The 21,793-nt window shown below is 46.5% G+C and overlaps 1 protein-coding gene across 6 annotated transcripts; it reads right to left on the reverse strand.

The window, feature by feature from the left end:
- Positions 1–486: 486 nt before the first annotated feature.
- STX16 (syntaxin 16) lies at positions 487–21,435 on the reverse strand (the record flags this gene model as incomplete). Of its 6 annotated transcripts, none has more annotated exons than XM_084247031.1 (9): positions 487–591; positions 2,872–2,952; positions 4,201–4,344; positions 4,891–4,982; positions 6,004–6,169; positions 6,956–7,096; positions 7,509–7,616; positions 13,842–13,853; positions 21,355–21,435. In XM_084247031.1, the coding sequence occupies 9 exons, from the start codon at positions 21,433–21,435 to the stop codon at positions 487–489; spliced, it is 930 nt and encodes a 309-aa protein (XP_084103157.1). The 6 variants fall into 6 exon arrangements, with proteins under 6 accessions (XP_084103157.1, XP_084103155.1, XP_084103158.1 ...); XM_084247029.1 differs by having other exon boundaries at positions 21,304–21,435; XM_084247032.1 differs by lacking the exon at positions 13,842–13,853.
- Between the last annotated feature and the right edge of the window lie 358 nt (positions 21,436–21,793).

A 21,793-nucleotide genomic window follows, 5' to 3' on the forward strand; every position in this document is an offset into this window, starting at 1 on the left:
GGAAAGGCTAAATTAAGTTAATGGGGAACAGATTATAAATTCTTAAAGGACTTCGCTGTTTTCAACTGGAAAATACAGAGAGAAAGCTGAAGAGGCAGCTTTGCCTCTACTCATGAATTTTTGGTACCAAATTTCTTATAAGCCATATGGTTTAAAAAAAAAAAAATTCCAAAAATTACTTTAACACGCTACTCAGACAGGACTGCTACGAAGAACAGCACATACACACTGCGGAGCGTCTGTAAACCTTCAACTCACTTTCTCTTTCTGAAAGAGACACATTCTAAGGAGCGTCGGGACTCAGACTCCGTCTCCTCTGCCGCGGAGTCCAAAGTCCCAAAGCTCTTGACAGTGGAGGAAAGACAGGAGCCCCGCCCCGCCAGGAGCTCGGCTGCAAGGAGGGTCCAGGGAGGCGGCCCCCCTCGACGGCAGCTGCACCCCTGCGGGCAGCCGGGCCCACCACGGTCGAGGCGCAGCCCCACGGCACTAGCGGTGCTTCACGCCGACGAGGATGACAATGAGGACAATGATGAGGACAAATAATATTAAAATCACAAGCATCTTCCGATTCTTCTTTTGATACTGCTCTGCCTACAGAGAGAGGAGGGAAAAGGCAGTCACTTCCCCACCGTCCACAGCCGCCCGGCCTCCTGACTCCGCGGTGGGACCGGCGCCTCCACTGGCGGCGGCACCACCATGGCTTCCAACAGCGCCAGAGAAGTCACCCACGCGGGGAGCAACCCACCCTGGGTGCACGCAACAGGCGCGGGACCCGCTGCTAAGACCGAGACGGCAGGCCTGCTTCTCCTCCTCCTAGTGATGCTTCCAGCGGCTGACTGGGAGGACCCCATCTCCTTTCGCGGGAAGCCTCTCGTTTCTGGACCCAGTTCTTGGGATGAAAATACACCTCCTCCCCTAGAAAACCAAGCCCACGCCCACAGCCAGGACGCAGGGCTCTGGCCTGACATTTGCTCCCATCTGCCCTGCACGTGGAGACAGGAAAAACAATTCACTCTAGGAAAGACAAAGGGCAAGTGCCCCGGGGGTGCCACGTATCCTGGAGAGAACCCGGGCTGAGTTCTCCTGCGCTCTGAGGACACAGCGCAGACAGCAGAGACCCCTAGGGCCTGTGCTCTCCACAGCCGCCGGGGAGCCCAGCCGCCTGCAAACAGTGCAAACTTTGGTGACCCTGTGCTGCCAGGGGCCAACCTGGAGCAGAGAGTGGGGAGAGGAGAGTCTGGGGGTGTCTGTAACCGCAGCAAAGGAGAACATGCTCTGCCCTTTCCAGGGGCTGCGTCACAGGCAAGGACGAGGAGACAACCTGGAATATAGCTGCTAGGAATGTCCACGCTGTTCCCGTGTTCCCCAGCAACTGTCAGACTGGTGGTTCTGTTCCCCAAGTTCAGCTCCACACCCACCAGGAGCCACTCTTCAACCGAGGGGAAACCTGGCTCGAGGGTGGCTTGCACAGAGCGACCATCTGCACGGGACAGGACGGCCGCCACGCACCCATGGCTTGTGACTTGAGAGAGACGCAGAGCACGCTCATGGCTCTCATCAGTAGCCCAGGACACCAGGGAAGCCAGTGCTAAGCGACATACTTTAAAACCTCTCAACATGATTTATAGAAGTAGAACCTAAACAAAATTTTTAGTTCCCACTACGCTTGCACACTCCAGCAGAGAAAGCCTTCCCCTTTACCTGTGTAATATTACACAACATGGTGCACTCGTTTTTATTCAAGAAACCACGAAGCCAGCGCCTCATTCACCAGCACATCAAAACCTAGGTGCCGTGGAGTGAGAAACTCACCTCATTTTTCACTCTTAATATACAGGCTTGGGGCTCAAGTGACTCTGGATGCTGAGAGTCCTTCGCTGGACAGGGCAAGCCTTTCTTTATCATCACACTCAGGCGCCTCAGTGGCCCCCACACCAGGCCCTGCGCGTGCGGACAGGGAAGCGAAGGGCTCTGGCCGGACCTGTGCAGGGTGTCACCTGGGTGACCTTACACCACTGGGTGGGATCAGACCTGCCACAGGGAACAACTGGCTTCAGAATAATGACGAGGCAGCACAGGCCGCACTCGGTGAACAGGGAAATGCTTGCTCTACAGCTAGAAATACCACGGGGTCTCAAAAGGGAAGGAAATGGACAAAAACCTATGTTAATTGCCAAGTAGCATATTCCTTTCAAAGAAAACACGCACCCAATTACATTTACAAGCGTATGTATGCTTCTCATCACTGATTACAAGATTTCTAAGATGCTTTCCTTTAATTTTTAGCAAATATCAAGAAAAATAGTCCTGAAATAGCCACCTTATTAGCAAAGAATAAGAGCTAATACTCTCACTTCAACACACTACGCTCTTCTCAAGGTAGCAAATGGATGACTGTGGTAATTAAAAGGGAAAATTAGATTTTTATCTTCTTCAGAATGATCCTTCAGTAGCAATTCATCAGAAATGTGTCACAACAAGAAAAGCCTGAGTTGGCAGCACAGACAGACAGTGCTCAACAAGTATTTCAGCAAATGCCCATTCAACTGATTATCTAAAGCAAGGAGGCTGAGGAGGGATGAAATCTTTTCTAAAGGGGAAAACCTTTACTCCTTCAGACTTTATTGTCACAGAAGGGAGTTCTCGGCAATCTCAAATGGCATGCGGTGCCCCTGGAGTCATTAACTGGAATAAAATGGCAACAACCCATGTCATGGTTTGAGTAAAACCGTCTGTCATACATTTTCACACTCCGAGACTGAGAGTCGGCAACAAGCAGGAAGCAGAAGGCAGTTATGACGCAAGAATCCTCTTATGAGCATTGGTATTTGATAATAGGCCCCCAAATTCTCAACTATTGAAAGATATTACCTTGTGAAGCTGCTTCAAGCCATCTTCAGTTTTGATGCAGGACTGCTCAACGTTATAGTCAATCCTATCAAGGACTGTGCCCTGAGTAAGAGGTGACAGTTATAAGTCATCAATAGCTGCAAGCGGGAAAACTGAGCTTCAAAAATGAGATATGCAGATTGCAGACATCATTACCCACAGGATTATTCTGTTTCACTTAACTGTGTTGTAAAGGTACACACGGAAAGCTCTGGAATCCATCATCAAGCAATATTAGGCACTCAATGGCAGAGTGCTGTGTTAGTTGCAATAAAGTCTAGCTCATGAGAAAGAAATACTAACAAACTGAGGCTTCTATTTTGGATTTAGCAACTGTAGGATATGCCACATTTGGACTTACCGGGGCTTTAAAATATACGGTTCAGTGGAAATATGCTCTAAGCAGCAGACGGCCAGCTTCTATGTCCAGGTGCTGCTTAGATACTTGGATTCAAGTAGGCAGAGCACGCCAGTCACACCAGGCCCGGTTGTGATTAGGCCTGGGTGTTGGCTATCAAGTCTATAAACGTCAGCACAGGTCTCCAAGGGTCAGAGCAGAGATGGTAAGCTCCAATGCACCATCTAAAATTAAATGTTTGCCTCGAGGAGAATTTTGTTTTTAATTGTTTAATTTCTTGGTTCAAATAGAGAAAAGGGACACTGGGCTCTATGGGAGAACAGGGCTCCTTGTGGAAAGGCACTGTCTGAGATAGCAGGAGCGGTCCCGGGGAGCCGCAGGAGTAATTAATGTAACTAGATCTTCCACAGCCTCAACACTCCATTCTGCAGCTGGTTTCAGGGGGATCAGGACCCAAATCCCTCCTGGCAAGATAATAAAATGCCCTAATCAGATTGTAACAGTGAACAAACAATTTAATTCTACTTGAAAGCTAGCAGTTCCAGCTGCATTACACAATAACCTGCCAAAAGCAGAAGGGAAATCTTATCTATCGCCAAAACCCCTGCTGAGGGTAGGTAGGACTCACAGGTCCCCAAAGTAGGGTGTTCCAATGCGACCCCTGGATGTGGGCAAAGCACAGGAGAACTTGAGAACTTGTAATGACATTTCTTTATCTTCCCCTCCAAAACAAAAACAAAAACAAAACAAAACAAAACCTGAATACCTTTAAGGGACTGACAACAGTATATGTACATCATTTTTTGTACAAACATGCAACACACACACACTCTCTCACTCACTCTGGAAGACAGGTTCAAAATTTTTTCCTGAGTGCAGAATCAAAAAAGTCTGGAGAAATACCGGGTGTTATGGCAGGAAAACCAACTGATGAAGAAGGCAAACTCACGAACCTGTTCTACAATCATTGCTCCCAAGTCCCTAAAGATCTCATTTAGGTCAGAAATGGACTGCACGATCTGGCGAATCTCACGCTCCCTCTCTTCCACCAGCAGTGTGTTCTGCTCCACCAGAACCAGCTGGTCATCTGTAAAGCCCTAGCAAAAATAGAGCACAGAACACATATGTTAGGGTTGCTTCCTTCCCTTCAAGAAAGCTATGGTGTGTACCTTTCAGGTATAATTTAAGGAAAATGAATTCCAGAACAATTTCTATGAAGCGCAGAAACAAGCATTTCCTCTTCCCTCACCGGAGAGATTCAAATCCCCACACAAGCAGGTCTACGGCACTGCCAGTCAAAGCAGGTGGTGTGGAGAAGACCCCAAGTCTGCTGCTGCCAACAGACTGGGAGCACACCCGCCGGGGACAACCCCATGCTACTCCGGGTCCCCGAGAGGGGATATGCAAACTGCTCCCCCAGCACTGGGAGGCAGGAGTCAAGGTCTCCTGGAACCCCTGGACAGGAAGAACCAGCATGGGCCCCATGACTGCCCTTCTGCCTACTGCCAAAAACTACCTGATGGACAGACAAGTCAAGCAATGCCGGTCCCTTTGCAGTGCACAGCAGTGAAAAGTCTGTGAGGAGAAGGAGAGAGAATGGAGTGCAAATGTACAGGTATTAATCCTGCAGCCCCTTCACGTACCCGATCATACAGAGTATTATCGTCTCCATCATCCATTAGTGGTACTGATGTAGCAAAAAAATGCTGGGATCTTTCCTCTCGATTCTTCATGCCTATCATAGATAGGAATTCACTTTACTCGAATATGTAAACCACCCTGGTTACTGCTACACCATTAAAAGGGGGAAATCTAGAGTAAAACTCAACAAAATGGCAAGAGCAGCTTTCAAAGAAGCCTATCTCCAGCGGAGGTGAGGGAGACTAAGGGATTATAAGCGCACAACGATATGCAAGCATTTGGGCTATTCAAGACAAAAATCACACGGTCAATGTGTATAATCCATGCAATGCCAAGCGAATGGCAAAATGACATGAATATCTGAGAAGCCCTAAGTGAAGCAGAAATGTTTAATCTAACTGCTGTCGTAAACATTAAAAAAAAAAAATCAGTATTTCGCTCTAGAAGCATCTCTAGTAAAGAATTCCAAATGGTCCTAATCAAAATTTAGAAGTCAAAAAAATTAAAATACAAATACGCCCGTTGTCAGAGGAAGGGAGAACTAGTTTTGGGGGAAATATGCGGGGATACTGGTGACTGCAGTGGCAGTAAAGAAAAACCCAGTTTACAGGTAATCAGAATGAGGATGCAGCTGAGACCCGACCTGCGTGGTTCAGAGAGAAAAGGGAGACCAAGGGAATCACCAGTGCCGGAGGAGCCCCCGTTTACAGCGCCCCCAGGAAAGATTTTCAGGACCGCTCAAAAACTTGTCATTATACAGATAGGGAGCTTAATTCAGAGACAACTGTTTGTATAGTTATCCGTGGCTATAGCCTTGTTAAACATGCTAGTGTGACTTTCAAATTCTTCACGCTTGACCCAAACAAGTTTTGTTTTCTTAGATGTGAGCTGTTTTGCTACCCCAGCCTCGGCTGCCATCTGGGCCTGGCTCACGTCGGGGCAGGGGAGGCCTCCTTTGGTCGCGAAGGGCATGGATGCGCTAAGGCTAGCAATGAAAGGCACGGGTGAAATGGAAAGCTGGTAGCTAAAAGGGATTAAAAAAAAGCAGTTCCATGGTCCTAGTGTTGGAATTTGTATTACCCCAAACTCCCTGGTGTCGCATGGGTGACACTCACGTTTGAGGTAGCCCGACTGCGCGTGCCTGAAGCTGGTGGAGAGCTCCTGCAGCGTCTGCGCCAGCGAGGCCACCACGTTGCGAAGGAGTCGCTCCTCCTGCTCTGAGCAGGCCCTGCGGGCCCGGCTGGGCAGCGCCTGCACAGCACGCTGGCATCTGTGGAAGAGCTGAGAGAACGGGCCGTGGCTCAACAGAAAACCAGAGAGGAAGCCGGCGGCTCTAATGCCTCTGCCCTCACCAGTCCAAGCCGAACAGGTGGCTGATCAGGCTCACGCTGGGGCGGGGGACTAGAGAAAAATGACCTGAGGCTTAATGCACACATCCTGGAAGACGGACCTGGGTCTGGCCAGGTGTTGTATACACTACGGTTACTCCCATCTTACAGATGAGAACACCAGAGTCACTAGGACCGCACGAGATCATGCCACCGTGACAGGCAAAGTACCAGGACTCTGACCTCCCAGAAGCCCAGGCATTTCCCCACAGCACCAGCTAAAATTAAAGGCTGAAAAGTAGTCATGGTATTTACAAATTGGTGAAATTTAAAATTTTACGAGAATGTTTCCCAGGATAGTGCGTTTCTCTAGGACACTCATACACTCTGTCTGGGCCAATGGCTCCCGGTCTTTTCAGTTCTGAGACCATTTTTAACATGACCCTCACCCCCGGCACTAGCAGACAAGCCAGAAGGTATTGGTGCTGAAATCAAACAACTGAGTTGGTCATGCTCCAAGCTGGGCTCAACTGGCAGCAGCACCTACCCACAATCTCCACTCCCCCGGGGTCAGCACGGCCCACCGCGGGGGGCACGGGCCTCCTGAAGGTCCTGGGCACCCAGGTGGGAGGGGAAATGATTTGCTAGGGACCTAGAGCTGAACGCGGGAGGGCTCTGGAGACAGCAGTGCCATGGCTGGGACACGCCCGTTCCTGCTGGGGTCCGCGTCCATCCTCACCTGAGTGATCTCTTGGGTGGTGATCTCAATGGCGTGCTCCTGCTCACTGCTGTCATCCAGGGTGGGTCTATTTACATGCTGGTCATGAAGACTGGCTAATTCCTTCATCTTCTGCTTAATCCGGCCAACATCGTACTGGATCTAAACAGATGAAGTCACCAGAACTCCACTGACGCCTGCCAGGGAGCTGTCTGCCTCAGAGACAATTAGCTACACTCAGCGCACAGAGTTCAGTCTTCAGCCAACTTGTAGGCTCACTGATGCGTGAGCAACTTTTAATTCGGATGACCAGAAATTCAAATACCGCTCCTTGTCACACAGTTCTTCAATTTCTTCCTTTAATTCAAGTTGTTCCTACTAGACCCAACTCATAAGCACACACATGAACACCACCTGTGCTGTGTAACGCAAATAACCCTAAAACTAAAGCATTTCCAGGGATGTGAACTCCTGCGTGGATACCCCAGTTTCCACAGCAGGCAGGCTAGAAGACATTAATGCCCTAATTACTTTAACCAAAAAATAAGTAGTGTGAAACTAACATTCAACTTACTTCATCCACGCCATCCACCCATTTAGGAGGTGACCGTTTTGTCACGCCAATCGCTGCTTCTGGATCTAAGCTGATGCCTGACACCAGAGCCATGCGGTCATCAGCCAGCTACAGGGGAATAAAGGGACATCAAAAAAAAAAAAAAATCACTCAAATTCCATGTAGATAAGCACACTCTTACTCCCCTTTAAATGTTGCCCCATAAGAAGACATAGAAACACAGCAGTTAGTGTGCTTGCCTGGACTATAAACACTCTTTGATGCTGCTAGGATTTGCAATTGTTTCCTATTTTTTCAGGCACCAGTTCTTAATTTCCTTGGATATACTAGTGATCATGAATTTGACATGACCTAGTTATAGAAATGTCACGAAAAAAGTCAACAGCAAATCCTTAAAAGAAAGGCTCCTCGGTCTCCAGCGCCGCGACAGCACTGCACACACAGCAACTATCAACGTGCCCAGACACAGTGGGAAGAAAGACAGGGCTGCGAGGGACCACTCAGACCATCTCCGGCAGCAAGGCTTATTTACATGTATGTAGCCTACTTTGTCAACAGGGCTGGCCCAGTCATCTTAGTCTCAAGATCATTAGCCAGGTGTTAAAATGTGCGAAAGAACTGCCTAGAAAGCCGCCATTTGGCAAAAGCAACCCTTCAAATCTCACTGCAACCTTATACTGCCATTTCTTTTCTTCAGTTAAATGTCCACAGGCCACATTTCCACTTACTTTAAATGATACCGATAGTTTGTGTTTATTTTCCCTATCTAATACACTGGCGTAGAAAGCTTTTAAGAATGAGAGGAAAATCACCGGTTTGGCTTGGTTATGCTGTTCTCTTGCCTGGAGGCAGGCAAGGGGTGGGAAGGATCTTGAGGTGCCCTCCGGAGCTCAGAATTTATAAATGCCAGTTTCAAAAGACCCAAATGATGATCAAAAAATAATGGAAAACAGCATATAAAAGTCCTTTATAGGTAATACTTTGCAAATTTTCTGAATCACACTGCAAGAATTGGGTGAAGAATTTATATTGCTTTTCTTACCCTTTCACTGCATTTATCTAAATTTACTTTTTCATTCATTCAGCAAATACTTGTTTGCTTTCCTAACAATAAAGGATCAAGACCACATTTAAAATTCCACAGATAAAGGGGGAAAATATCTGACAGAGAAAAACCTAGATTAAAAGAATTCTGAAAGTAAAAGGCCTTAAATCCTGCACAGAGAACACACAGCAAAACCCCGAGAAGTCAACTGGTGTCTTTCACATCCCCTTTCCCTTGGGGAGGTTCTCCCCACCTGCCCAGGGCATGTGGATGCCTTCAGGGAGTGCATCTGGCACAGTGACCGTGCTGAGGGCACCAGAATCCCAGTCCCTAGAGCCTGAGTCGTGATTCAGTCTGTGGCATTCGGCCGCAGTGTGGGCCCTGCAGGTCCACGGTGTCATTTCAGGTCTCAAACAAATCATGTGTCACACAACCTGAGCCATCTGGGGCTCTGAGAGTCTGTTTAGTGGTGAATTTTCAAGCACCACCACCTTGTTTGTTTTTAAGAGTTCACTAATAGGAATTTTATCCTCTTTTTATTATTTTAACCCTCACCAGAAAAATCAAGGGGAGCTAGGTATAAATTAGGAAATTTAAACTCAGAAAAGCTAAGTAGCTTGCCCAAGGTCACAAAGCTATCACGTCACAGATCAAAACCTGTGTAGGCTGATTCCAGAAGCTTCATCCACTCCACAAACTGCCCATCACTTTGGCAGGCCCATGAAATACAACCGCAGTTTGCTAAGAAAACAAACCAGGACAATAAACCTTGAGGTTAGACCAACGACAGCCCCCTCCGCTCCCCATCGGCTGCACCAGACCTTGAGGGACAGCTCCAATGAGCCCATCGAGTCAGCAGAAAATCGCCTGCACACTGAGGTGCAGACCTCACCCCGCAGAGTTGGTGCGGATGATGACAGGCGGGTTTGTTCCTCAAAACTCCAGTTCCGGCCACCAAGAGGTGTGCCACTTTTCTGGAGGGTGCCTGAATAGGCAGGCAGCACCTCCAGTCTCAGCATCTGCCAGCACTACAGCAGGTACCAGGCAAAGACTTGTTCCTAAATGGAACAGAACTTAACTTTCAACCTCCAGCTGCTTAAACCAAGCCAAACCTAAAACTGCCAGGGGGCCTCTTCTTGGGTTGGGGAATTTCCACTGTGGCGGCTCACTGCTGAGTCTACCATCTTTCATTATTACACCTTATTTCCATAAAGTAATAATAAGTTGTTTAATTTGGTTTTTAAATTCAAGATCTTATTTTGTGCTGCGTACAAATACACATTAAACTAAAAAAAGATACAGAAATGGTATTTACCTAAATTTATCTACATAGTAATTAGTGTCAATTTATCTGAAAATAAACGAGAAATTATAAATCACGTTTGTTAGTTGAAATGGATTCAACTCTTTTAAGCCGTACTTGCTCTCACATGAGAGATGTGTTCCCCACAAAGGCGCATCCATCAGAACTGGGGCGAACACACTCTGCCGCGTCCTGAGGAGACCTGCTCATGTGGAGACCCCTCAAGGCAGGGCCAGGAGCTAGCTAGCTCCCCCCGCACTGTACCACAACCTCCTCAGGAAGCAGAACAGCTGACTCTTCGGGACTGCAAACTATCCAGTACAGAATAATAAATTCTGTGATTCCTATAGCCGCCCCTCCCCGGCCCGCCCCCAGGCAGGGCCAGGAAAACCTCCTCGGCAAGGAGAGGCGCCCTACTCAGAAGACACGTGTCCTTTATTGTGGTGTGTGCATCTGGAACACGCACCACAGTGTGTGCTGTATGGGAAAAAAAACACCAAGAACCCAGGTTTTAGGAATAGAAAAACAGAATTGAAGAGAAATGTCAATTATCTGAAATGTGAACAAACAGGAACATAAGAAAAATACATTTTAAGTGTAAAATATCATCCCTTCCACTTCCAACTTTAGAAGCCTCACTTCCCATTTGAAATCATGTTTTCTTATCTTTTAAGATCCAGACTTGATGGGTTTTCACGTTGTCCTCCTATTCAATACAGACCTTCAAAAACTGCCAGATTTTAATCCGCTGTATTTATCCTCACTGCATTTCAACTCAGTCCCACTGGACATGAACGGATATAAAGCTTTTTCTCAGCTGAACTTGTGCTTCTAAAGCACAAAAAAAATAAAACCCCTGCATTTTTTCAAAATAAGAAAAAAGTTATAAAAGTTGTATTTATGAGAATAATTCTGGCCTTTTTATTTGTACCTCCATCCACCGTGCTCTGTGGGGTGCATGGCCCTCACACACAGCCACTGACCCCACTTCACAGGCGCTGGGCCCCCTCAGGGCGCGAGGGGCACACCCACAGGCCCCCGGCGGGTCTCGGCTCCAGCTCTCTCGCATCCATCAGGGCACCCGCACCTGCCCCTTTAGAGTCGTCCCCCCCGCACCATAAATGTTGCTATTCCAAGTATACAGTCTCCCTAGAAGGCACACGAAGAGCACCCTCAAACTAGGGTAATGGCAAATGTGCTCTGTAGAATCACACGCAGGAACCCCGCCATGACGCACTGCTAAAGAGGAACACACCGACAATTCTGGCTGTCTGTGAGAGTGGACAATTGAGAAGCCCAGAGGGATATGGAAAATGGCCGCTGGGCTTCCCCAGGCGGCCGTGGAGGAGCTGTCTGAGGGTCAGGCCCCAGCAAACCTCGCCAGGCAAGGGCAGGTGATGCCGACAGCCAGTCAGGAGCCCTCAGGTCCCTTGAGGGAACAGGTAAGCATGAGGGTCACCAGTCAGGGTGTCAGAGCTGCCTTTCCCAGAAACATCTGCCACAGCTGTAAAGCAGTTTACCTTTTCTGATTATGAAACTAATAAAAATTCAAAATAGACACTTTCTAAATGTACAGACAATATAGAGATAAAAAGTCCTCAGATGTAATCATTGTCCTTTTTTCTCAACTCTGAGATCAACCCTTCAAACAGGCACACAGGGAGCAACAACGCCAGGTACCTGACCTTTTCAAGGCCTGACGGCATAGCTTGCGAGGGGACTGCTCCCTACGTGATGAAGGCGGACAGTGAGGCAGTGCCTGCGCCCCCCCCCCAACCCCCGGCCTCCCCAGGCCGCGTGCTTGCAAGCTGGACGCGTGCAGCTTGCCATTTTTTCAAACTTCCTATGGTGACCGTTAAAATCTCAATGACTTGAGGAATTACTTTGTCATAGGAGGGGAGCAGAAGAGGGACACACTTCTCAGGGCACCCCCGACTTGGCATTTCTGAAAAAGAATGAAGAGTGGCCCCCCGCAAGGTACAGGTTTCTAAGCGGGTCTGAGCAGGACAGACTCAAGTGGACAGACGGCAGGCCAGTTCTGAGCGGCCCCACCGCACAGTCAGATCTCACCTACGGGGGGGGGGGGGACCGGGAGCTGGGGTCACATTCAGTATTCCTGGAGGACATGGGTTCGCAGCCCAGCTGCTGCCGTGGGGTGCCCAGGCCCCAGACACCATTCCGAGCCCATCCCCAGCTCCCAGCCCAGCACCTGGCACTTAGCAGGGGTAATTAGCCCAATGAGTCAGCAACGTATGGAACAAATAAATGAAGTAAATTAAAAAACATGCTGTACAATTCTGGAAACAGCACTTCAGAAAGACATAATGGCTCTGGACAAAGGAGACAGCGCGCAGGCAGGGCTGGAGGGAGCGGCAGGATGCGCAGGCTGGACTCTGAGTCGGGGACACAGGGCAGGGGAGGGTGTGGTGGAGAAAGTGCTTCTCTGCCCAGGGTCTCGGGAACAAAGGTGAAGCGCTGTTAGCACTCGGGTTCCGGAGGACGGAAAGCAAGTCTCCAGTCCCCACAGCGGTAGCCCGTGTCCGGAACTGGCGGCTGAAACAGGAGGCAGGAAGACCGGGAAGGGCTCGGGCAGCAGAGCCAGGGAAACAGGACCAGCGCCGGGGCCCACGCCGAGGAGAGGCCGGTACTGCTGACCTAAGCGGCTGGGTTCTTCGCTATTTCCCTCACTCTACACCTCCCTTTGGGGGCCCACGTCCCCTATTTCCAAACGGTTCATTAACATCTGTTCTAAAAGCAGCTGCTTTCCAAACCCCTGAGCCTCAAGGCTTTCGGTCTGGTCAGCACATGCGCGCACACCCGCACACCCCAGAGCCCGCCACGGGGCTGCCTGCACTGAAGCAGCCTCTCTCCAGCCGGAGCTGGCCGGGGCTCCCGAGTCAGGCCGGGCAGCCAGGGCACCTGCTTCAGTGAGTTACCAGCTAAGGTCAGTCTTAAAATTCTAAATGCTTTTTAACAACAAAAGTAACGCAGGCACATGACTTTCAAACACAGCTCCACCGCAAGAGAGGGATGAGCAACAGAAAGGAAGTTTCTCTTCTGTCGAAGACTTTTCCTAGAAGGCACCCACTGGTAACGGCTTCTGTGTCTCTTCTCAGAAATCTTCCAAGTAGACACAAGTCTAAATGTGTTATTTTCTTTAGAGTGGGACTCGCTGCCCACACCAAGGTGTGCCTTCCCCCAGAGAGTGTCTGGGAGCACCTTCCACGGCCTCACCGATGAGCCTCACTTCTTAACGGTACGAGTGTCAACAAGCCCTCCACACTGCTCACACTCGTGAATTAACACAAACGAAAGCAAAAAATACCCCACACTGTTCTTGAAATGGTCCATCTTTAGGGGAAAAAAAAAAATATATATATATATATTTATTTTTTTTACCCTTCACAGTCGAAGCGGGTAATAGAGCTGCAAGTCAACAACCACAGCTGGCCTTCCCTCCCTCAGCCCTACAGCGCTCCGAGAATCCAGCGCGCTCTCTCCAGCTTTGGGGTGAATTGCTAATAAGCCATGAGAAGGCCAGAAGCGTGCTGCTCAGAGGGCAGAACGGCCCGGTCACCAGGAGCTTGGAATCCCAACAGAAGGGCTGTGACGAGGCCACGGCAGGCCCCGACAGGCACCATGCCCTCATGCCCCCGCCCGGGCAACCTCGCTGCATCTGTCTCAGAAACCAAGGGGTTGCCTACATAATCCTAACCACCCAGTTTATATAGGTGCCCGAAAATTCTTCACTGCTTCTAAAGTTGAGATACTTTCCCAAGAGGGGGAAACAGCGCTCTTATCCATCCTCAACATCAATTCACCTGGTGGAAAAACATGTTAAATAAATCCTCAGTAAAATGATCAAATACAGCCAATTGTAAGGAGTCAGAACAAATGCTAGAATATGTATAAACTGTCAGCATTTTATATATGATCAAAGACTTCAGAAAACAAGTGTAATACAAAAATATTCAAAACACAGTACCTCATCCAGCTCCTGAGGAGACAGGGTGTTCCCATCCAGTTAGGGATAGCAACAGGAGAGAAGGAAGGGGACAGACAGACAGATAAGGTATGGTCAGTGGCGAAAACACTTGAGATTTTAACTCTACAGTTGACTAAAAATAAAGACCCACTACCCGAGGCATTTCAAAAATCCTCCCCTTCTGACTCTTCCCTTTTTTAAAAAAGCTACATCAGTAGGTTTTTTTATTTTTATTCACCATGATTGTTGTTTTAGTCAATGAGATAGGAAACAAACAATACGTAGCTGTGAAAGTCAAAATACAATAGAAAAAAATAAAACGCGCTTGCTTTGGTTTCACTAAACTATCTTGTTAATCTGGTCCATGGATATCAAGTGTCACACACGGTATCCTCAATTTTCCTTAGGAAGATAAAACAGGAGAGCAAAGGGAAAATGTATTTTACCACGTCAAGTAAATCTATATCAGAACATGTAAATCAGTCTTGCGAAGGCAACCCAATTAGAAAATGAACACCCCACAGTAACTGCCCGTGGCTGCATCTGGGTAAGATCTGAGCGACCACACAGGTAAGGTCTCCGCAAATGAAACCCGCAGACACGGCTTTATCGGGGGGGATGAGCCGCCGAGGAAGCACACGCTGCTGGAGAGACACAGGTGGTAAAAGGAAAAGTCTCCCTGCCTGCTTGGCGTGTATTGTTACGCTCTAGAACACACACAGTTATTTATAAGCTATTATAAAAAGTCAACAAAGGGAGAGATTTCTTTTTTTTTTTGAAGGGGGAAATAGGAAGGAAGAAGCGCCGGCAGCCAGAGGATTAAGTTCAATTTAAAACTAAAGGCTCATTTTTAGATCAATGTGGAACTCAATCTTCTGAAGAGACATTTACTAATGATAGATAATCTAAAGAACTAGCCTTTTTTTTTTTACAGTATTGATCCCTGAAATAATTAGTGGTGAATTTCAGTAATCAACTGTGTTGATTAATTTATGCTTAATAATAAACCTAGAAAATAAAAAACAAAACTTCCTTATTTAAAAATTAATAGTGCAAATGAAACTGGCCTATCGGGGTCAAAATATCATCAAACACTGAAAGCAGTAAAATGTAATCCGGCAACATTCCTCCGTGGAAAATTCAATTAGCTGACATTACAGAAAGCTGAAAGTCCTCTTCACCGCTTCCACAGTCTGCTGGGAGAGCAAAGGAGAACTCTCTGTATACACACCCCCGCAGCAATAGTAGTGCCAGAAGATATTAATAGAGAAGAGAGTGTCAAATGGAAATCTGATTTAATTATCTTTTACTTTATAAAGGAAATGTTTTTATTTTTTATTTTTTAAAGCTTAACATTTTCAGAAAGAAAGCGCTGAAGTGCCTTTATTAATAATACAAGCCACAGGCAGAAGCCTCAACTCCAGCGGCGTGTCGTGCACAGCTGCCATTTCTGCAGGGGCTCCTCCGCCGACGCCCTCACACGGAACCGCGGTGGCCCGGGGCTAAGATCTCTGCTGCACAGGAGCCTGCCTCCCAGGGCCTTAACTGGGCATCCACCCTGATCTTTTGGTTTGGACAATTATTCCCTGATAAGAGGTGAAATCAGGTACTTGGGATTCTAGGTCTCTATACGACTCTTCACAAATAAGAAAGACAAGCTTTGGGGTGTACAAAGCCATTCCTGAAGTCACACAGCCTGTTCCAGCTCAGATGGGGACACATCCAGGCATGCAGGCCTCTGCACCCCACCTCCCAGCCACCGGTTTCATTAACAACTCAAGGAATTACTTGTGATAGCTTCTCCCACCTCAAACACCAGGAATTAAACCGGAACAGTCATTTTTACAGAGCCCTCTCCCCTCATTTTGCTACTTAAAAATAGAAGGCTTTTCAAAACTCCCCCTGCCACCAAGTGACCAGAAACCTTCATCAAGACATGAATTAAAACATTTAGAATCACCACCAGGAAAAACCAAAATACAGCCAAACGAAAACACGTTACTACACATCATCACCTTCTAAATCTTTATAATGTCTAAATCTAGGCTTTTGACCTGCCAATGGCATACAATCAAGCAAATATTGAAAGCTTCAAGTAGCATGTGGAATTTATAGTCTAAAGAACTTTCTACATAAAACTGAAAAATAAGTGGAAACCCATCTGTGTTTACTCAGGAAGTCTGGAAAAGTCGAGCAAAATGAGTTGGAAATACAGGTCTATGCTATAGTGATATTTACTTTATTTCCGTTACTGCCAGAAGAAAAGTTTGCTTCACTTTTATCCAACAAAGTACCCTTATTCTCAAGTAAGCCTCATTGCTCCAATGGAATCTTTAGAAGCAGAAAAGCAAATAGATCTAAAGGGAAATATACAATGATTTCACACTTGGATTCTAAAGACAGGGGACTAGTTTTCCAGCAGATTCAGCCTGGACTACAAGTGAGAGCCTTCAACATGCAAGTTAAAAGGGACTGCACACGGTTACCGAGGGAGCTACACAAAGATGCTGTCCCCATCTCAGGACAACTTGCAAACAACAGGTCTTCCGTGTCCAGGGACCTGCAGCGGGGGTCCTGGTCTGGCAGCCCCCCATCCCCAGCCCCCCCACGCACTGGGCGGGCAACCCCGGGCAAGGCTAACTCCTCCACACCTTGCTTCTCCCCCCTCCGTATTGAGAAGGCCAAGCACTCCTCCTCGACAGAGCTTCGGGAGGATGAAGGCAGCTGCATGTGCGCAGCACTCAGCGCAGGGCCAGGGCCACAGCGCGCTCTCCGCCGGCTCAGCCAGCCGTCCAGTCAAGACTGAACCAGGGCCTGGGGTCTCTCACCGCCATAGCTGCTGCGTAATTGCTGGCTGTTTTTAAGCCCACAGTGTTTTATTAAAAATAATGTGCTAGTTACAAACTAATCTGAGACCAATTAAACCCTGGCTTGCATTTATAGATCACACATTATTTTAAAGCAGAGAACAGAGCAGGCAGTAAACAGCAACAAAGTAGCTCCAGTTCTGTTAGACCCACTCCCGGTCAAAGGAAACCACATCAGTCACACACAGGCACCTCATCAGATCTGAACAGCGACGCCACACCGACTTCTCACTTATCCCTTGGACTCTACACATCCTCTGGGATGATTATTTAACTTCGTGAATTCATTTCAGCTGAAGGCCAAGCCGCCCATGACGACTTGAGTGAGGTGCTGCCTTCAAAACTGCATGTGGCCGATGTAATACCAAAGTCACTTCTCAACAGCGCTGGTCCTGCTTGCCCTGACTGGACTGACAGGCACAGCACTGTCGTGCCCAGGTCAGGAGGAATATGCTAGAATTTGAGAAAGCACTGGGAAGCGAATAGGTCACTAGAAGTAATCTAACCCTAACCCTTCCGTGTACAAACAAGGCAGGTGTCTCCAGGGATTGCGAGCTGCCTAAAAGACGCACTGTGAGTGTGCCACAGATTGAGGCTGAGCCCCAAATTCCCAGACATCACAGTCCGAAGCTCCTTCATTTGATGCTGCCTGAGGCAGGGCCTCAGAGGGACACCCAAAACTGAGACCACAATAAAAGGAATGAGAAATGCAACAACTGCATTTTGCTGGTGGTCTAAAAATCAAACCCACAGTCTGTTTTTCACCATTGGTTTCACTCATAATACCAACACAATCAAGATTGCAATTAGGCAGAATTTTGTTTAGATCTGGGTGCTTTAAAAGGATACAGAAAAACCAGGTATCATTCCTAGGCAAGAAACTTAGCCACTCTGCCTGAGCCGAGAATGCAGAGCCTGGAAAAAGCACGAGGAACAAGACTAGAGGCTTATCACGCAGAGAGGTTTCCCGTGTCAGAGACCCTGCAGGGCTCAGCACTGGAACACAGCATGCCAGGTACAGGCGTAGCTGGGCTTCTGTGGGCAAAGGCTTTTTGGTAGCACAAGAGTCGTGTGTCCAGGGGCTGGGACTTGCGAGGGACACCACAGAAGATGGTGAAGGCAACAGGCAGAGGGCTACGGGATGGGGATGTTGGGTCCTTCTGCCACGGGGGCTTTTTGCTTGTCGCAGGTACATATCCACGCCTCCAGGCTACAGACCTGTGGTGGTGCACCTGGTGGGCAGACAACAGCCCATCACCTCCCCGACCACCCTCTAGTCTGTCCACAGACCAGGACACACAAAATGCAGGGTGAAACGTTGTGACTGAGACGGCTGCAGTGTGCCCTGTTTTGAGGTGTGTGAAATACAAAAACACCACTTTTCAATCAATTTCCACAGTTTTTTCCTTAAATGAGGATGTGAAATTCTGGTTTAAAACAAAAAAAGAAAAAACAAAAACCACACCCTAATCTATTACAATCTATTATAGATGTGACTTAATTTTCGTTATGAGAGGTAATAAATATATACCAAATGTACAACAAAATGCACTACAGCCTTTTCTTCTAAGCAGGAACTTAACATTCTGGTAATGATTTTTTTTTTTAAGTTAAACTAGATTTAGTCACTTCCTTTTTAATTAACTGAGTTTTAGATAAATATTTGCAAACTGTCTTCTTTTAATTGTTTTATTAATTTTTTAACACGACAGAGACATATGTTAGGTTTTTATTTATTGATCTTCAAGCATGCAAAAATGCATGTAAAATGGCACAATGTCTATCTACTCCACATACATAAGCAGACTTCACAATTAATAATAATGTGCTTTATTTGTTTCCTTTATTGGTGGGTTAAGTATATAAGTTGGTATTTTGATATTTTGCTAATCCTTTCTAATAAAATAAATTTAATTAATTTTAATTAACTAATAATTTCTTAATAGCATCAAGCTCATATTCAGATTTGACAGATAAAGTTTTGTTTGATTTTGCCACATGGTTTTTTAAAACGTGTATCAGAAACGTGGTTTTAAAATTTTCACTAGCTGGATATGCAATGAAAAACATTCAATAAAGTTTGGTTAGACGTGGTTTTTCTCCAAAATGTTCATGACACTTCTCCAACTTCCAGAAAAGTTGAAAAAATTGTACCTTCTTGCTAACATGTTGCCCCTATTTTGGTGTGCTCAGGGGATACCTTCTGCAGAATCAATTGCAAGCAATACTTCACCCCTAAAAAACTTCAGAAATGCGTTACATGTGTTTTTAAAGCACACAATGAAAATATATTGTCTTTCTAAATTTATCTAAGTCAAGCAAACTTTTTAATTACAAAATCTTTTAAATAATCTGAATTGACTATAAAATTGTATTTTAAATGATCTCACTGTTTAGAGTGATCTCAGAAAGATTTTAAGCTGCCAGACTAATATAAGTATATAACATCTTTAAAGGGTGTAACACATAGGAAATATTTTTTTTAATGTTCTGATTTAGACATGTATTTTTAGTTTCAGAAATCTATGTTCAAGAAATAGTATAAGTTGGCTAAATGAAACTCTATTTTCTGACATTTCTATTTTTCCAAATTGTATAATTACCCATTTTTAGTGAACTGTATCTGCACATTTTCTGAAATATCCGTTTTTTTCCGAATTATATACTTTAGCTCTCCATTTTAAATTATTTGACTTGGCTTATATATATGTATTTTCAAATCGCCTTGTTTAGAGCATCATTTTCAAAACCGGCTTGACTTGGAGAGATGTAATTTCAAAAAGCTACCCGTCTCGGACACCAATGATTTAACTGTCGAATTTAACCATCAATAATAATCTTAAAAGTCTCACACTACCTATCAGTCGAGGGTATTTTGAGTCTTACATGATTAAAAATTCTAAAGTGGACAGTATGTTTTTTTTCAACCGTTAAAATTGATAACCATAGAAATGGTAACTCCAGTTTTCATGTTTTTTCCTCCCACGAGGTAACATAAAATCAAGCCATTTAAGAAACATGCAGTTTTTAACATCTTATTTAACAAAACTAAAATTTCATTGAGAAATTTTACTCATTCAATTTCTACTCTCTAATTCTTGGCTTATTTCAGAACATCATTTTCAAAACAAGCGCTGGAATTAGCCCGTTTCCGTCCCATGCTTACTTCACAATAATGCCCTTTCTTTCAGTTTACAAATGTAAAACGCTTCAAATTCTTAAGTAAATGAAAACCTACACACAGTCACTGTTTACTGTGTTTAACCTGAGTTAAAAAATAACCTGAGATTTTTATTCCTAAAACTGTTCACACAACTTAAAAGAGCTTTTCTGTATTGCTAATACAGAAAAATGCCAAGGACATTTTCCACTTAGGATGTACAAAAAGGAAAAACTGTCTTTGTAGACAGTGTGTCAATAATCAAAACACATGGCATAATTTTTGTGAAGCATTTAAAGTCATAAAGAAAAATATGAAAAGGCAACACAGTAGCTGAGAGGTGAAGTAAACGTGAGGTTCCAAAACTGTATTTCAGGTATAATCCCCAATAAACTGGCTTGGGGTGATTTTATTTCTTCAGTCAATCCTGTTCTATTTACAACAAGTAGCCCCCACGACAAAGTAGCTCCATAACTGCGCTGTTCAATTATCAGATTAATCACAGAGCTAATCATCCCCTGAAGAATTCATCCAGAACCATCCCCGCATTGAACAGAGCAGGAAACTGAGGCTCGGAAAGGAAAAGTCACCCCATGAAAAACCTAAGTATTCTTCCATGCCCTCTCTAGGAAAGAGTCCATTGCTGGGCTGAAGAAAGGTTCGGGTTGATTAAGTCAGGGGGGGAAAAAAACCAACCATGTGCTATTTTGGGGATTAATTTTCACATACACACCATGCGTTTTTAAAAAAGTTCGAATGGAGGGAAAAGCTTAATTTCCTGTGTGGGAAATGGAAAACGACGGACCTAGCACCTTACAGCTCACAAACATGAGCCCCCAGGAAAGCAGTGAAGCAATTATTCCTAGGGAACACAGCCACACAGCCGGCGGGAGGCCATTAAAGAGAAAGGGTGAAAAAGAATACACACACACACACACACACACACACACACACACGCACACACCTCCTTCCTCATTGGGGGAGGGAGCTGTTCATTTGCAAGTATTTGGGACTGAGATCAGGCAACTCGGCCATTTAAGGAGGCCAGGCATGGGAGGGGGAGGAGAGAGGGGGCTTAAAACAAAACGAAACAAAAAGGCTTTAGAAAAGGCCTGAAGCTTCCAAAGCTTCGTGTTAAAAACATGTAAATTGGAGGCGGCGGTGGCCACAGTGGAGGGGTGCGGGGGCTGGGAGGGTGGCGGAAGTGAGGACAGAGGGCAAGGCAGACGTGGACCAGGGGCCTAAAACTGGTTTTCTCGCCCATCCAGAGTGATGGCTGCCCCGAGACCTCAGCCCAGAGCCCTGGCAGTTCCGTATGAGTCTTATTATTCTCATCTTGTTTTTCTTTTAGACAGAGAGACAGACAGAGACAGACAGACAGGCAGAGCCGCTGTGCACACGGTGCGTGTGTCGGAGAGGCCGCCAGGAGACTCACCGCAGCAATGCTACGTGAATGCAGAGGGCTGGAGGTGGTGTGACTACTCACTTGCTCGGCTAACAGCTGCCGGTTTTGGATGGAATTATTCCGCAACAACAAGAAAGCGTCGGTTAAACGCCTGGTGGCCATGTCTCACCCTTTGTGACCCCCCTCTCAGGGGCCCCCCGCCCACTTAATAGTCCTGATTTGTTCACTTTCTTTCTCTCGGCCTGGCCTACTAGGCCCACCCTGCACAGAAGCCTCTCTTGACAAGGCCTCGGGCCTCGAGTCCGACAGGCGCAGCAGCTTTGCGCTTCGCCCAAGCGCAAAGACCCCTCCCCAAATAACCACCTAGGCTTTCCAATTGTCTGACTCCCCCTACCCAAGACCTGACTTGGATCTCCAAGCACTTAAATCCCCCCAATCCTTGCCTCGCTAGCCAACGTCCCAGAGACCCCACCCCAATCCAACCCGGGATCTACAAGCGTCTAGCTCGCCAATCCGGCTC

This window comes from Talpa europaea, assembly GCF_964194135.1.
Source record: "Talpa europaea genome assembly, chromosome: 11".
Taxonomy (NCBI): Eukaryota; Metazoa; Chordata; class Mammalia; order Eulipotyphla; family Talpidae; genus Talpa; species Talpa europaea.